This window comes from Protopterus annectens, chromosome 7.part0 (assembly GCF_019279795.1).
Source record: "Protopterus annectens isolate FY-2018-M chromosome 7.part0, PAN1.0, whole genome shotgun sequence".
Taxonomy (NCBI): Eukaryota; Metazoa; Chordata; order Ceratodontiformes; family Protopteridae; genus Protopterus; species Protopterus annectens.
The window spans coordinates 1,111,324,730-1,111,343,164 of record NC_056739.1 but is presented as its reverse complement, the minus strand read 5'-3'; the positions used below and the strand labels follow the sequence as shown (position 1 = coordinate 1,111,343,164).

The window sequence follows — 18,435 nt, the reverse complement described above, 5'->3', positions numbered from 1 at the left end:
CCATGCCTAGAAAACATTGTAGAGCTGCTATATTTATCTGGTGCTGACATCTCAAGAATAGCTGCTTGCTTGGTCGGGTCTGGTCTCAAGCCTGTACTCGTAAACAAATGACCTACTTATGTAACTTTTGGAATTTTTAATTTGCACTTCAGAGGACTGAGCTACAAGTTTATTTCACATGTTCTGTCTAGAATTTTCTTGAGGTTTCTGTCATGCTCTGCTTCACCATTGCCTCCAACCAATAAATCATCTACTATTATGGCACAAGGATAACTTGAAAAAATTTGCTCCATTGCACGCTGAAAGACTTCACTTGCAGAATTTATTCCAAATGGCATCCTTAGGAATCTGTGTCTGCCATACAGAGTACCAAAAGTAGTTAGAAATGAAGATTTGCAATCAAGCATCAGTTGCCAAAATTAACTCTCTGCTTCCAAGACAGAGAAAACAGCGGCATTTGGTATTAAGGCTGCAACCTCTTTGACTGTGAGCATTGGATGATACGTTCTCTTTAATGCTTTGTTCAGATCTCTTGGGTCAATACATATTCTGATTTTGTCTGAGCCTTTTTTGTGAGCTGCTACCATGGACGACACCTGTTCATTTGGTTCTGTGACTGGACAAATCACACCTTGCAGCACCATTTTATCCAACTGAGTCTTAACTTTCTCCTGCATAGCTATCGGAACTCTTGCTGGTCTAACTACGGGAGTGACCTCTGGGTCTAACTTCATGGAATACACAACTGGAAGTTTGTCTAACTTGCCCTCAAACATCAGTATACTCAGAAAATGGCTTCAGAAAAATTAGAACTCGGAAATGCACTTACATGATAGACTTATTTAGCAACAGAAGGCAGATTCATTCTTAAACTATCTTGAGACCCAGTGAAGATTGCACTCGTCTTTGGATTACATAGAATAGCAAGTTGTATCAGTTCTTGGCCAAATAACATGAAAGCATCACTGAACCTTCTGTTTGAATTTCTTCACCTCCATAAGCAACAAGTCTCACACTACTGGCTACATTGAGTTGTTTGTTAGTTCTCACTTTAGCAAATGTGTCTGCTGATATAGTATTACACTTTGAATCAGTGTTTACTTTAAGCTTTGCGGATTTTCCATTAATCCGGACAGTACAAAACACTTTGCTCCTTGTTAATAAATTCACTGCATCAACTCTTTCATCAAGCACTGATATACCATCTACATAGAAAGCGGTCTGCTTCGGCTCTACTTGATCAACTTGCTTGTTTGTGTGACCTTTCTTTACAGTTGTGTCAGGCTTACTTGATTTACAAAGCTTTTGGAAGTGGTTCCATTTTTTTTTTTTTTTTACATTTGTAGCATTGCTGACCAAATGCTAAGCACTTCTCTCTCTTTGACTCATGATTTGCACCACAATTGACAATTAACTGTGAAGCTGGACTTGGGTTTTGCTGATTCATGCTTGTACTACACTGAGCTGGAGTGTGCTCCTTCCTTAGAACTTACTGGAATGCTAAGTGTCTTCCCTGGAAACCTCGTAGCTGCCATGTGCTTGGGCGTACTTTTGTTTGCTACGTGTTGCAAACTAGCTACATTTGCTCTGAAGCTAGCTGAAATCATGCTGTTGTCACTCGCAAGCATACTCTTGTGTTTTTCTGTCACCTCATGGATTTGACAAATCTCTATGGCTTGCTGAATGTTAAATCACTGTCACAAATGTCATTTTTCTCACAGCAGTGCTGTTAATACCACACATAAACCTGTCCTTTATCAGCTCATATTTTAAATCACCAAACCAACGCATTTTAGCTTTTTTCTCAGGTCAGTTATATAAGCTGCAAATGTTTCCCCTGGTTTCTGATCTCTCATGTAAAACAATTGCCTCTGTAATATGTAATATTTGTCTGGGGATTGCACATTTCTTTGAACTTGCGCTTCAAGCATACGGGGTCTTCCCCTTGATTCAGCCTGTACAACAATATGGTGGTTTTCACCTTCTCCTTCATATACTGCAGGTGCATACACAAATGAATGCTCTCTTTCTATGGCCTCTGGCCCATCTAGTTTAGTAAAATGAATGCCCTGGTGCATGCATTTTTATCTGCATAAGCTGCTTGTATAAAAATATCGTACTCTTGCTCAAATATTCTCCAGTTTTCTGCAATATTCTGATCAAATACAAATGGTAGGGGGTTTCAAAATCCGGCTGCCGTATTAACACCAATGAAGGGTTTTGCAAATAAGCGCAAACATACAGTCGTGTACATATGCCAGAGACTTATGCCATTATTTGTAACTCTGTCCAGTCTGTTTGTGCTTCTGAATTTATACCTTTTGGGCTTTGTGAAGTAATGCTAATAAACAAGCTTTGTAGTACCTTTGAATAAATATACTTTGCGAATTAAACTTCTCTGGCACTTTTAACACTTTTGTAATATCGTTTTGCAGTAAATCACCTCTTACCAGTGTACGAAACATATCAAATAAGTGCACGATGCAAATAAACTGGACCTCGCTTGTCCAAAACTCATAATTTCAAAGTAGTTGCAGTTTGTGAATAACTGCATACAGCACACTGAAATGTCCCCAAAATGGCAGTACCTTGCTCGGCAACTCTTTATAGTGCAAGAAACACTCTGTAATGGTGGCACTCTGCGAATAGACACACCCAGCACAAGAAACTTTTCAAAATGGCTATACTTTGACTGTATTTCACAAAATAGTTGCACTTTGCCCCCAATAAACTCTTTAAAATACATGCAGAGTAATAAGCACACACTGTAAGCACTTTTACACACCTTGAGATACTTTAACTTTATTTATGCCCTTGGTACAATATGAAGTCGTAGTTATGTCAAAATGTAGCAATTTGCCAAAACAAATGGAGTCGTCTTGATTTATTTTTGCTTAATGTGCCTTTTTTGCCCTTTTGTTTTGCTCGTTTAAGCCCTTTTCATGCCCAATGTACTTTTCTTGGGCTTGTTTTACTCTACACATACCCAGTTTTGCTTTAAACGCGCTCATTTTGCTTTACTATTAATCGTTTCATCATATACCTTTATTTTAAACATTTCTTTTAGCCAACAAACTTTAATACCGTCCGCTTGCTCAGTAATGAGTTTTGTGCTCTTGTAATGCCCCTTTTTCTCTCTTATCAAATAAACAGTTTGTGCCTTTTCTCATTGCCTTTGATTCTTTTCTGTCTCTTTTTGTGCTAGTTTCTCTTTGTTTTACCTTCACTGTCCTGTCTGCACCTCATGGCTCTGGATCTTATTCTCTTCGATCCCTGTTCTGACACCATGTCGGCCTCCTACGTTGGACACAATAGAAGAGTCTTCATGGGTTCTGTTCAAGCAGCTTTATTTTATACAAACACATCACTATAGAAGTTTACTGACTTTAGCTTAAGTAACTTAAATACAAGCTAACAACTGCAATCATGTATGCTTTCACTCTGGCTGCTGTTACAGAATGGCACTAGGGAATGCACGTGTCTGGAATTTGTACGTGCAGGTACAGCCCCGACATGCGTCTTACAGCACACTTCACTTGCATTCTGATCTGCACCATGTATGCAGCATAGTCCAGAATGTTTAGGAGTGTCGTTTGGAAGTGTTTGTATAAATTATTTTTGTACCTTGAAAAAAATTTTTAGAGAATTTTTTCTTCCAGTAGATGGCAAATGCTGGATGTGTGATGGGAAGTAGGAAATTGGGAACATGTTTTGGGGAATGTAATGTCTTGGCAGATTTTAAAAATTCTCTAGAGTAGTACTTTGTCAGAAATTTTGGGGGGAGCAAGTTGCAAGTAAGGAAAGTATTTCTGAGCTGGGATATATGATATGAATTGCCTAGATATTGTAAGGTCTTACAATGTTTAAAGCTATTGCTTCAGTGAAAGCAGTTACTAGAAAATAGAAATTGGTCTAAACTAGCTATAACTGAATTAATGAATATTGTGAAAGAGATGATCTGGAGGTGGGATGTTTAGAAAAGGGAAGAAGCTAATTACAAAAGTAAATGGAATTTTTGGAAACTGTACATAGCAGTACATAAGTGAGGCTTAAAGGAAGTAAGGGAATGAGTGAGTTATGTAGTGTTGGAGTGAATGATTATTAAACAGAAAACTAAATACAGCAAGAAAATAAAAACCTGTTACTATGGTTTGGTTTCATATTTATTAATGCTGTGTATCTATGTCATTTATTAAAATGTAACGTAATAAAGCTGTTTATAAAACACCAGGGACCTTTTGCCCATTTTAAACTTTGGAAACCTCAATCAATTCATACCAAAGCATTTTCAAAAGCAGACATTACAAGATGCATAGTCACACACTGGGGGTCAGTCTGCACATCAGCATGCTGAAAATGAGTGTTTTCCCTTACCCTTGCGTGCCCGTCATGATTTCCCTTCCTTTTAGAGATGATGCACATACGCTGTTAACAGCAGAGCAGTGGTGTAACAAAAAGCAAAGGGGAGTAATACCTATCCTTTCTGCTGTGAGATGATGGAAAAGGGCCATATCATCAAATCACTTCCCAGTAACCTTTCTCTCATCCCTGGAAAAGCCAGCTTTTTAGAGGACAGACTGCCAAAGACTGCTCATGCTGTATGAGTGTTTCTTCAATTGGATGATGGAGATGACTCTCTCTCTCACCAGTGGAAGAAGCCTCAAAGCAACCTGTTTGTATCCCTAACCCTTCTAAGTGTAGCAGCTTTTCCATAATTTTCTTCCTGAGTAAGCAGGCCAGGGATGCTATAATCCTGGTCTGATCTTGTCGTCTGTTCTATGCCTTTTCTGTCATATAGAAAGCCAAGGTTAGCAAGGCCAAGGCCATTTTCATTGAATCCGTATTGACTTTGACAAGTTTGGTTCATTTCAGTCTGGCATCACTTACTGGAGAAACTTTTCAGGCTGAGCCCTTTCAAAGCCTTTTAACTCACCTATTTGGCAAGCCTCACGTAGATAAACACTTCTTCAATTCGTGTGATTGCCAAAGGTGCAGCTTACCCTGACATGATCTTCCATATGCTTTTATCTAGCCAGAAGTCCAGTATCAGAAGAACATATAAATGCATTTTGTTTTCCATTTTTCAGTTTGGGTCTAAGAAAATGGGTTGAACCTTTTATTGGCTCCATCCCTGCGGTACTTTATTATCTAGCCCACGTGTTTGAGTCTTGAACTGTTTCTTCCATAAATGACCATTTTATAGTTTCTAGCAGAAGTTTGACTTCACTAGTGTCTCATAAGGTTTATAAAGCCCTTCTAAGGGGTTGCCTTTCTGAGAGCCTGTTCCTCTGTGCAAACCTGTATTTCTTTTGCAAACTATCAAGCTGCTCACTGTCCCTTATTGAGCAGGCCTGTGAGACGGACATAGAATTCCTAACATGGAAAGCCCTCTTTTTGGCTGTTATCTCAGCAAGATGATTTTCCATATTTTATATTTTATGTTGGAAAATCTCACACTCACACTCTCAAAAACAGAGCTCTTGGATGGAGCTAAATTTATTAACATTCGGAAGACTCTTCTTTAGTGGCAAGTTGTCTTAGCTGCTTTCCTAACTTAATGCTTTATTTGTGCAAAGCTACATTATCTGGTCTTCCACAAAGATAGGGTAGTTCTGCAAACAAATCCTTCATGCCTAAGGTAGTTGCAAAAAGTAATCTCATCCTCCAGTATTTCTTCAAAGTGTTCTAATAGGAGAATATTAATTGCACTGTGTGGATGTCCTTAGATGGATTTGTTTTTGTCTAAGCTAAGCAGACTATTTCATGAAAGATTCAAGATTATTTATGTCCTACACTTCTAATAAATGGGGGGGGGGGCGGGGGTAATAAAGGTTTCCAACACTACCATGTCAAGGTGGTTATCTGCACATAACAAGTATTGTCACAAAAGCCATGATAAACAGTTAAGTTCAACACAGAGCTTCCACTGCACAACTTGGGCCCATCTGAACTCTTCCACAAGGCATTGCAATTTGGAATCTCATTCTTCAGGGCCACGGTTATTCAGCAGAATCCTTTCTTTCATTTTGGTTAAGGTTTTCTACCACATTAATCCTCTCTGAGAAGTGTGTACAAACTTTGATGCGAGAGCCCCAAATCTCAACTGCAACTCAGCTCGCCAATTGTAATTTTTCCTGCTTATTTTGTGTGACATTATCTTACCTACAAGATGTGCTAACTGAAATCACTGTTGCACTATACATAACAGATGGGTTTTCATCAAATTTTGCAGCAATATCTGTTGTCTAAACAATCAAAGAACTTGCATGAGGCAGAGATTTGTTTTCATTGCTTGAGTCTAATGACTTGATTATTGAGGAAAGGTCATGCACTCCATTTTACATCGTCTGCTGTCTTATGACCTCCATTAATGTCTGTTGTGCCAGAGTGCAGATGCTGACCTTTGAATTTCTTGATGGAGTTGTACTGGAATAAAAATGTTGCAGTGCCCTGCTACATGACTTGGGGGGCAAGTATTTATGCACATCAAACCTGTACTTAAGCTGTGATGACAGATGTGGTGTCTGCATTTGCTGTGATAGATGACCGACAAAAGTAAACTGTTTGCATATAAACATCTTGTTATACTAGTAAGTGTGTTGCCCAACTTGTCAAACATGTTAATTATAGCGATTTGCATTTTCAGGATGCTGAAAGAAGACACATGGATGTCATTTCAATTTATCGAACTCATCTTCTTAGTGCTGCACAGGTAATACAATAAATGTTGATTTTCATGAAAGCATAATTGTGTGAATGTGTGTTGCTTTAAGCACATTCCTCTGTTTGAAATTCCTTGTTTTAAAAAAAACAGCCACTGTGAGTCTGTCATTTAGAGACTGATCCATCAGTGCAGGACCATTGATCCCTTGCTTCGTGCTGGAGAAATATTACTGTGTAGTGGGTTGCACTACCTTTAGTTTCAATGAACAAAAAAAAATAGTTATTTCTTTTCATCAGAAAAGTAAAGAATCCTTAAGGAACTAAGGTTATATACTCTTCCCTAGATAAACAGTGGTGCTTTTGATAAGCATATTGTACTTCAGGGCTACCACACATCAAAGTGGCTATCTTATTGTGTTGCAGTTAACATAAATGTCACAAGACATTACCAAGTACTTTCTACTAGAGCTGCAGTTACTTCTGCAGTGTACTTTACGCTTGTTTGTAGTCAACGTATTTTGAAGCAGCAACATTGACTGCCATGTTCTACTAGCCCGAAGCTCAGTCTAAGGGTAGGTCATTTTTGTGGGTGGCTGTGCTACTACAAATGATGGTCACCATCTTCCTCCCAGGTGTAATCTGTTTTACTGGTTGGGATTCTTGCCACATGTTATGATTTGCTGCTATAGTGACTCTGCATGAGGTACTGTACTGCAGTGTGTGGGGTGTTCAAAGAATAGTAGATTATCATGCAAGAGATCACTAACAGTAAAACTACTCCCACTGTCTGTTGTGTTTGTATTTTAGGGAGGATCGTTAAAGCTGACTTAACATTTGGCTGTTGGAAGTGGACTGTTTACAATTATTTGAACGTCCTATACTTACTTATGGCTTTATGTTTGTTGAACATATTTATTTAACTTTACATCTGTGTATTTGTGTACCACAGGCACATTCTCCCTGCAGATGTGTTTAGCCTTAAAGAACTGAAGAGGTAATGTGCCATTGTGGTTTATACTTGGAGATCCTTGCACTACCTGTCTTTATTACCTAGTGTTCAACTTTGCAGTGTAAGAAGACTGCTGTAGAGGAAGTGGTCAAACCATGTTTGTTTTATTGGGGAATAAACTTGAGTGTTATGGCTACTTGCTGCAGTGACGTCTACTCAGAGCTTCTGTTGATGTGTGTAATTCACATAACTGTACTCTGTTCTCCATTTGGGTCACTGCTTTTATGTCCAATAGTCTATAGCCTCCTTATATGACCGTGGTTGTATGTGGACATCTGAAGACAGACCACCACTAATGTGAGCTTCCTTCTGGATAAGGCATCCAAATGATTGCGTTGAAGGGGAAGGATACATTATACAGTGTTAACATTTAGTCTACCCAGGCAGGTATGACCCTAGCCCTGAGTAGCATCCTGCCTTCACCCAGAATGATACCAAAGTATAAGGACAAAATGATTGACTTCAACAGTTGGCTAAGCTTCTGGTGTCATTCAAAGGAGATCCAGTGTTTGTCTGCCTGGGAAGACATGATCGACAAACCACAATGCTTTGCCAGGGATGGTCTGCACCTGTCACCCCTGGGATTCAGGTTACTGGCTAAAGCTCTTGCCACCCCTATAGTGCCTTTTTTAGGCAAGGTTCAAAGGATAAAACCACCACTGTAACAGATACAAGCATGCAAAATCTGAAGGTAATGCTACTCAATGTTAGAAGTCTAAACCTCAAAATGCACTCTGTCGAGGCACTCCTAAAAATGGAGAACATATATATCTGTGTAGTAACTGAGACCTGGTTCAAGGCTCCAGAGAGCACCCCTGCAATACCAGGCTACAATTCTTACCACACTTTTCGGCCACAAAATCAAGACTGAAACACTGAAGGTGGAGGAGTGTCCATATTCACCAAGGATATTCACACCTCCAGACTAGTTGCCCAACACAATACATCTGAAATTCTCCAGGTGCAACTAACACTAGGTAAGACTACAATCCAAATTGTAGCTTGCTACAGATCCCCCACCATGCCCCAAGATTCTCACTACACCTTTCTAAACATTCTGGAAAATATTAAGATACAACCAAACACCCTAATACTGGGTGATTTCAACTACCCTGCCATTAATTGGGAAAACTACTCTGGTACCAACTCCTTTTCCCAACGGTTCTTGGAATTCATAAATTCCAACGCCCTGGATCAACTAATCCATTGTCCCACCAGGGGTCCCAATATCCTAGACCTGGTCATTACCAACACGAGAGATAGATGCTCCACACCAGTGGTCACCCCCTCATTGGTCAGGGCTGACCATAAGCAAATCACCCTTGACATCCATATCCCACCCCCACCCCCTAATAAGGAAACCTCCTTAAAAAAACTTCTCCAAAGCCAACTTCATGCTACTGAAGTCAGAAGTGACGAACTTCACAACACCCACGCAGACGGGATCTGGAAGTTCAACTGCAGAATCCTATATTAAGGCACTGTACGAGCACATCCATCATGCATGAATTATGCCATCCCAAATAGAACCAAGATGCTCTTCTCCAAAAAAAGGAAGCCAATCTTGTGGTCCCCTGCTATAAATAAACTATACAACAGAAGGAAGAAACTGTTGCAGAAAAGAGGAAAATCCCAGGATGCAAAAAACTCCCTCACCAGCCTCAGTAAGAAGCTGAGATCCCTCATAAAATCCTCAAAAGCTAGTTACGAAAATAAAATTGCCAAAGATTCCAAAGACAACTACAAGGCATTCTATAGTTATGTCAAGAATCTAAATGGCAATACTCTGATCTGCTCTGAGCTACAACAGAATGGCATTAAATATACTGATCCAAAGGCTATTGCCAGTATCCTGGCAGATCGATTTAGTGCCAACTTCACCCCCCTCTCACCCCCTAAAGGGCCCATCTCAATACCAAAAGATTGCCAAATTCCGATAATTACGGCCACACAGGTAGAAACCGCACTCTCCAAAGCTAAGAATACAGCATCCATGGGACCAGATGACATCCCAGGCTGTGTACTACATGAACTACAAAATGAACTGGCACCTCGCCTAAGTGTCATGTTTAATCATAGCCTCACCTCAGGCTTCATGCCAACTGAGTGGCGCACAGCTACAGTTATGCTGCTCCACAAGGAAGGATCCACCTTGAATCCTGGGAACTACCGTCCCATCAATCTGACAAGCCTGTTCTGCAAGGGCATGGAATGCATTATCATGGAACTTATAAACAAAGACATTGGCAACCTTCAAACACTAGACCCCACCCAGTTTGGGTTTGTGAAGGGCTGATCTTGTCTCCTGAATCTGATTGACTTCGAATCAGTCTCCAGAGCTGTGGACGAGGGTAAGGCCGTCCACACAGCCTATCTGGACCTCGCCAAGGCCTTCGACACCATCCCCCACTCTGGAATCATAGATAAACTTACTAAGCTGGGCATAAATCCCTACGTCACTCGATGGATTGCCAACTGGCTTACTAACAGAACCCAAACTGTAAAAGTAGCTGACTCCAAATCCAGCTCCAGACAAGTGGAGTACCTCAGGGTTCAGTCCTGGGACCACTCTTGTTTGGCATCTACTTCTCTGAAGTACAGGCCCAACTCTAAGGGACTCTGGCTAACAAATTTCACAGATGACTGCAAACTGGGAGCCATTATTGAATCCCCAAATTATGTGGATATTCTACAAAAGGGCCTTACAGAAACAGATGCCTGGTGCCAGAGCCATGGGTTCAAGCTTAATGCCAAGAAATGTGTAGTTATCCCCTATGGAAAAAAAACATGTACCCATGAATTACCACATAGGTGGCAGGACACTAAACATCGAAAGTGTGATGAGAGACTTAAGGACACAGGTGGACAGTGGTCTCACTTTCAGTAACCACATCGCCACAACAGTCAGGAAATCCTGTGTGGCACACCTCATCACTAAGGGCTTTTCATCCAGAAAAAAGAAGGTCATTGTCTCACTGTACTCATCCCTCATTAGATCCATTCTAGGGTATAATGCCCCATTTGGTATGTACCTCACAAGACATCTGCAACAGCTGGAAAGGCCACAGAAATACCTCACTAAAAGAATCACAGGCCTAAAGCAGATGACATATGCTGACCGTCTAAAAAAAACTCCAGCTATACTCTGTGGCATATCGTCTACTCAGAGGCAATCTCTGCTTGACATACAAGGCCATGTCAAACCCTGAGCTGTTGGACATGCTCCACTTAAAGAAATCCCAATCCCTCAGAGCTACACGCTTCAGGGATCTAAACCTTGTCATCACAATGAACAAAACATGCTGGAGGGATAGGTTCCTGACCCAGAGACTCCCCATACTTTGGAATAGACTGCCCGTACATGTCAAACAGAGTGCCTCATTGGCCCGCTTCAAAAGGAACCTTGATGATTGGATGGGAGATGGGAAATTCACCCCGGGGATCAAATCAGTCACCCTGCTAGACAGGGGAACAGAGAAGTAAATATTGTGGGAAGAAATATCCAGGGAATTGTTATGGCTAGGCTTGCATAGGCCCTAGGGCCAATAGCCTAGTACCAACCTATGAACAAATTTGTGACTATAGTGTGCTCATAGCCAGCTAGTGGGATTAGCTTTAGAGTGTGCAGTATGAGAAGCTTATAGTCAGTCTCTCAAGCCTTATTTTGCATAGTAGATATACACGTCAGGCCTGCCATGTTTAGGGGTCATTACATTAATGTGTTTGGTTGGGTGTCTTCATCACCTTTCTGAGGTTTAGTTGATGCTTCCAAGTGCTTCATATGCAGGAACCAGGAATCAAACAAAAACTACCAATGCAAACAGTAATACTAGCAGCTTCAGTCACCACCACCGAGCTTCCAGAAGTTGTCGTAGATGGAAACAATGAATCTGAAGTCCCATATGTATCAGGACAAAAGCACTAAGTTTCATGTATTTATTTTCAGGCTTTGTTAGTGGCTGTTGTTATTTGATCTTATTTATTTTAAAGTTTGCTGTTTTTCATCCACCGCTACTTCTGGAAGCTCAGTGATGGTGGCTGAAGCTGCTAGTATTGCTGTTTGCATTGGTGCTTCATATGCAGGCTAAAGCTTGTTTGGCCAGTAAGTCAGGAAAGTCCTACAGGACTTCAAAGAAAAAAGTTGACTCCGTTTGCCAGTTTCAGAAAGCCTAACACTTTGGGACATTTGGGTTGTTTGGTCACCAAAGTTAAGTACATACTACTTTGCAGTCTCCATGACCCCTCAGATGTGCCAAGAGGTCTGTAACCTCTCCCATATCATGGCCTATGTCTGTGCTATTTAGAATTCCCTAGGCATCTTGAGATGTTTCAGGAAGTGGTCATAATCAAGTTTGCACTTCATATCCTGACAAGGGTATCCTTTGGTTTGGACTTCAGGGTTCTGCATTTAGAGAATGAGCATATTGTGGAGTCTCTCCATCAGTCTGACTGACTTGTCCTCCACTCCCAAAGCTTTAGCATCTCCTTTTTCTCCCACTTTCACATATTTTCTTTCCTTTCTGTTTCTAAGGCACTTCATTCATTTCCAGAACCTGCATATTAACTTGATGTGTGCTCCTTGTGCCTTGATGCTATGCCACCATCATTGTGTTAAAGGCAGAGTCTTTGTGTTTTCACCCTGCATGACCTCTGCTCCTCCTCTGCAGCAGGACATATTAGAATAGTTGCAGTATTCTTCACCTAAGGGATCTTCTGGTAGGCCCATCGTCTGGCCAGTATACCAAAACCTTCAGCTCTTACAGGCTTATACATCACACGTATGCTCTCCACACAGGGCATAAAGGTGGCGTATAGACACAACCACTCAGAACTTCTTTGCAACTAGTCTGAACATCATTATCATACATTGATCTGAATGCCCCTCTGTTGTGCTGGTTTTCAAGCTGTTTTTCCAGATAAGTGCCCCATTGGGGTTTCTTCTCTTCATTTTTATTTTTGTTTGATAATGTGATTATGTCATCCAGAAAGGGAAAATGTCAGTGGGAGGCAGATTTCCACATAAAGACCATCACAACCAATGTCTCTTTTTTTTTTTTTTTGCTTGGGGACTTCCCACAATCATGTGCAGTGTTGTCTGTCAGACATTTGTGCCTAAGATTGAGAACAAATGACTTAAGCTGTGGGCTCATGGTGCTATGACAGAGTCCTCCTGTCCCAAGGGTCAGCTGTCTACCAAGGAGGAGGAAGGCCATAAAAGAAAGGCCCAATCCAGCTGCTGTCCATCCCCCCTGGATGCATCTGTAGAGGCTAGTGAAAGCCCTGAAGACTGTCCGGTGCTTGATTGATTCCTTTCCAGTGACACCATCAGAGGACCGGCAAGGATCCAAATTCTTATCCTTACTAGTGGCTTTTCCAGTGTCTGCACCTGATGCTGAGGGGAACCTTGGCTGATAATATCTGAGGGACCAAGGGGGGATTATTCAGATTTTTGAGAGTGAGAAAATTCCTACCGCCATTATAGAATCACATCATGGGTCTGCTCTTTCAATGGTTTTTCAGGTGGAAGTCCCATATGCTGAAGCAGAAGACCAAACGTATTTCTCGTGTTGTAAAGCATCCCAAGTGTGTATGGCAGGATTGTACTTGAGGTTTATTTAATTCTTTGATTGCCTTAAGCTTCCTCAAGGAGTCTCTCTTCCTGTTCATAGGCAGACTCACCCTTTCCTATGGGTAAGAAGGGTCCTAAGGTGCGTTCCTCCTGCTACTTCATCACAGAAACCTTCTTTTCAGGGTAAGCCGGATTCTGTTTGATGTCAGGGCTTCCCTTCTCCTCAGCCAGGTCCCCTTGTGTCTCTGCGTTTCCTTATCTCTTCCAAATTGGCTTCAAATCACCTCAAATTCTTGGGCCCTCTTGATTATCCATCATGGATATTTCATGGTTTGGAAATCCTTTCCTCCTCTTTCAGGCATTCCTCACCCTCAAGAACAACTTCCTCATTTTCCAGAGATTCTGCAGTCCCTTTTGGATCAGGACATTATTCAGCTATCCCTTCTACCCGGGAGGGGAAGGGTTTTACTCCAAGATGTTTTTGGTTCCTTGGAAGGGAGGGTACGTGGAAACCAGTTCTGGATGTTTCCCTGCTGAACACCTTTATCAAGATCCCTTCTTTTTGGATGCTGTCCCTACAGACATTTCTGCTTCTCCAGGCCTTTCTGAGGTCTCTGGATTTCAAGGGTTGCATACCTTCACTTCCCCAGTCATCCACTTTTCAGGAAATGTTTGCATTTCTCTGTCTCTTCCTTGCATTTTCAGTTCTCTGCTTTGCCCTTTAGACTTTCTACTGCCCCAAGGGTTTTCAACAAATGCATTGCTCCTGTCATTGCTTTTTACAGGCTTTGAGGTATACATATTTTTCCCTGTCTAGATCTGCTTATTAGAGTTTCTCCACCCAGCAGTCTATTACAGGATCTACAGTTTACCATTCGGCTTTTACACAGTCTGGGGTTCACCATAAACCTTGAGAAATTGCCTTTCTAGGATCATATTTTTCTTGGATGCAGGCTTCGTACCATTCCCATGCTGGCTTCTCTTCTCTCCTTTCCCCCCAAGCTTTTGATGTCCTTCTTCCAGTCTTCTCTTCCTCTTTACTTGGTTACAGCAGAGGAATTTCTCAGGGTTCTGGGGTTTATAGCTTCCACCATTGCCAGGCTCCATGTGAAGAAATTTCAGTGGTGCCTCAAATCAGTGTAGCTCCCAACATTGCCGCTCTGTGGATTTCTTGTCAGAAGTGGGATTTCCCACTTCCTCCTCCTCTTTGTCTAAAGTTCAAGTTTTAGTGGTGGTACATCTGTCTCTTAATCTAGGGCTTGCTTTTCAAGCTCCAGTTCCAACTCAGGAATTTTTCACGGATGCCTCAGACAGGGGGTGTGGTGCCTCTTGTGGCCCCCTAAATGTCCAAGGTCCCATGTCTCCTCATTAGAGATCAGATCATATCAACATAAGAAGTAAGAGCGCTACTTTCGGCTCTACAAATATTTCATTCCCTCTTTCATCCTGGGCCCCTCAAAGTCTTCACCGACAGTAGAACTGAGTGGCCTAGTGGGCTAATTCACTATATATTGTAGTACCACAGTAATGTGGTATGTCAACAAGTGAGGGGGGCACAAGGTCCTGTCTCCTTTGCAAATCGGCTCTTCAGGTCTGGGATCTAGCTATCTAATATCAAATGACTCTTCAGGCTGTCTGTATTCCTTCAAAGCATAATCTAGTGGTAGAGTCTCGGAGCATGTCAAGAACACAAGCTCACAAATGGATGCTTCAGAGATATGTTCCTTGACATAGTCTATTGGTGGGGTATTCCTCAGATCTCTCCTCCTCCCATCTTTAACAGACAATTTCCTGTATTATGTTTCAGAGTCCTAATTCCTGACTTGAAAGGTTAACGCCCTGTCTTTTCCTTGGAATGGGATGTTTCTGTATGCTTTTCCACCCCTTCCTTTATTATCATGCTTTTTTCACAAGATCAGGCAGGACTCTCCCAGAATCTTGCTGGGGACTCCCTTTTGGCCCGGACAGCATTGGTTTCCCCATCTCTCTTACTTGACCAGGGGCAGTTACCTCACCAGGTTGATCTTCTCAAACAAGTCAGGGGATCTCTTGTCCATCCTCACCTGTCCATTCTTCAACTGATAAGGTTTTGTTCTCTCTTAGGCATCTCTTTTCTGAGGATGTACTCTGGGTTCGGCAGGAAGCCAGAAAACCCACTACCAGAAAGTCTTGCATGTCCAGATGGAAGAGATTTTCTGTCTGGTGCCTCTGTTGCCATCAGGATCCCCTGTCTGTGGAGTTTCATCTGGTTCTCTCTTATTTGTGTGATGTGCTCCATGCTGGGTTGGCAAAGTCTTCATTTAAACTTCACCTGTCAGTATTTTCTGTTTATCTGACCTATAGTTTTGAGGTAATGCAATTTCTTAAATGCGTTCTTCATATCAGGCCTCCCAGGAAGCCTATTCTGCCACCTTGGGACCGCAATTTTATTCTTGAAAATTTGACTTCTGCTCCTTTTGAGCCTGCTTCTTCAGCTTCCTAAGAACATTGTACTTGAAAGACTGTTATTTTCGCTCTTACTTTGGCCAAGAGTGTGTCTGAACTTTCAGGCTGCCAGTGCTGTTCTCTCTCTCTCTCTCTAGTTTGTTATAGACAAGTGTCTTTTCTTACTAAACTTTTATGCCCAAAGTGTTCAGTGAGTTGTCCCTTAATCAGTCTATTCATCTTCCTTCCATCCTTTTTTCCTTCTACACAGTCCATACCTCTCAGCCATCTTACAGCAAGATCTGGACAAAGACATTAATAAAAGTGGGACAAAGGCCCCAAAATAGGGGCAATTTTAAATATTGCTGTTACAAACTTAGAAAGTTGATAGAGTAACAGGTTTTGCATTAGCATGAATTTTTCTGAAGGGTATGAAGTCTGAAACTCAAATGTCTGTCATTATTTTCTAACTTCCATCTGTAATAATTCACCACTAATTTGCCAGAAACCACAAGTGTATGAAAAATGAACCAAAACTTGAGGCCAAAATCTGGACATTCTGCGAACATCTGTACAGTTGAAAGGTATTTCACGTTACGGAAAGATAGCCAAGGGAAAATAGGAGGAGGCTTAGCCATTCTGTTTCAAAATCATCTGACATTGGAACAGCTTAACTACAACTCCCAAGACGTCAATGATATAGAACTCATTCTGGCTAAATTAAAACTAAACTCTAGTAAACATATAGTTATAGCAGGTGCCTATATCCCACCAGGAAACAACATTAACACTATGGAGAACTTGTTACACTCCCATCCACAAGAGACCATACTCTTAGGAGATTTTAATATTGACAGGTCTGACTGTACCAAATACAATCCCTCTACCCATATTAATCTTCCTGGGTTTGCCCAAGTCATAGACATCCCCACAAGTGTCGATAAGAAAACCAAACCGCAATCCATCTTAGATTGGATACTTCTGTCTGACCACACCTTAGCACACCAATCAGGCTGCCTACCTGACAGTTTAAGCGATCACCAACCAACCTATCTTATTAGAAATAAATCCCAACATTGTAACCAACCCATCCTTAGAATAGTTCACAACAAAAAGAACTTCAAAGCCAAGGACCTAAACAATGAACTAAAACACTGTGACTGGTCTCCCCCTAAAACACCTACTCCTAGATGAAGCGCTAAACCACTTTAACTCAACCTTTCTCAAAATCCTAAACTGTCATGCACCAGCCCGAACCATCAGAGTTAAGACTAGCTATGCCTCTTGGTTAACGAAAGAAACTGAAACCATAATGAAGGACAGAGATAGAGCCTGGGCTCAATTTCATAAACTTAAAACCACTACCACAAAACAAAACTATTTAGCACTCCAGAACAAGACCAAAAAACTTGTAAAACTCGATAAAACCAATTACTACAAAACCTTACAAGAAAAACAGCCCACAACCCTCAGAAATTCTGGAACTCAGTAAATAAATTACTGCACTCAGGTAAAACCAGTACTCCCACACCATTAGTACCAACTGGCAAAGAGGACATCCCCACCCAATTCAACAGATTCTTTACCGAAACAGTCCTAGCCCTATCTAACATCCTAAATAGCACCACCAACCCTACACCTTCCTCAACCCCTACTTCCCCTATTACACAACAAACTCCCCCTAGCTTTTCTGTCTCTCCAGCACCTACACTTATTACTAAACTCCTCAAAAAACTAAAACCTACCATGCTTTCTGCTGACAAACTTCCCACCGATTTCCTTCAACTATCAGCTGATAACCATATCTTACCCTGTGTCTATCCTCATACATAGATCCATATCTGACTGCAAAGTACCTAACCTCTGGAAAATATCTCATATTATTCCACTCCACAAAGGCGGCAACTCCCTTGAGCTCACCAACTACTGCCCAATCGCAATTCTATCACCTTTATCAAAAATGCTAGAAAGAGTAGTACATACACAACTAATGCAATGCCTCCTAATAAAATAACCTTATATCATCATCTCAACATGGGTTTCGACCCTCCCATAGTACCACAACAGCCCTATTAATCATATACCAGCATAGTCAACACCCGTAGAAACAACAGACTTTTTGTATCCTCTGTATTCTTAGACTTATCCAAAGCCTTTGATATGGTCCACCACAGCATGTTCCTCAAAACTCTCTCAAACCTCTATCTACCCTTAACCTAAACTCCCTCACTATGTCATAGTTCAACAGCTATTTATTAGGCCTGACAACAAGCTGTTCTTTAGCAGGACCAACTATCCTCTCTTCTACCTGTATCCGTAGGAGTCCCTCAAGGTTCCATTCTTGGTCCTTTATTGTTCTCCATATTTACAAATCAGATAACTGCATCCTCTCAGTCTGCCTCTGTAGTGCAATATGCTGACGACACTACTATCATATGCGCCACCCCTTAACCAAACTTCAAACAATAACACAACCCAACTTTACTCTGGCTGAGGCATGATTTTCTAGCATTAAGCTTATACTCAGTCCCAAAAAAAAAAACTAATTCTCTTCAGTCCTGGTATATCTCCTGCACTAAACAATAATTTCATCATAAAGTCCAAGGATAATACCTCAATCCCCCAAACAGCACACACTAAACTCCTAGGAGTAGTAATCGATAATCTCAAATTTGACGTACACGTAGCCCAAACAATCCAAAAAGTTCACACAAAGCTTGGTCTCTTGTATAGGAACAAGCAATTCATGACCAGTTATACCAAAGCCACT

The 18,435-nt window shown here is 41.3% G+C and overlaps 1 protein-coding gene across 1 annotated transcript in view; it reads left to right on the top strand.

Annotated features, from left to right (window-relative positions):
- UACA (uveal autoantigen with coiled-coil domains and ankyrin repeats) overlaps nucleotides 1-18,435 on the top strand; it is an 845,278-nt gene that overhangs the window by 762,519 nt on the left and 64,324 nt on the right. Inside the window, exon 18 of the mRNA XM_044077695.1 lies at nucleotides 6,647-6,712. Coding sequence (XP_043933630.1) covers nucleotides 6,647-6,712 — 66 coding nt within the window. The remainder of the gene's footprint in view (nucleotides 1-6,646; nucleotides 6,713-18,435) is intronic.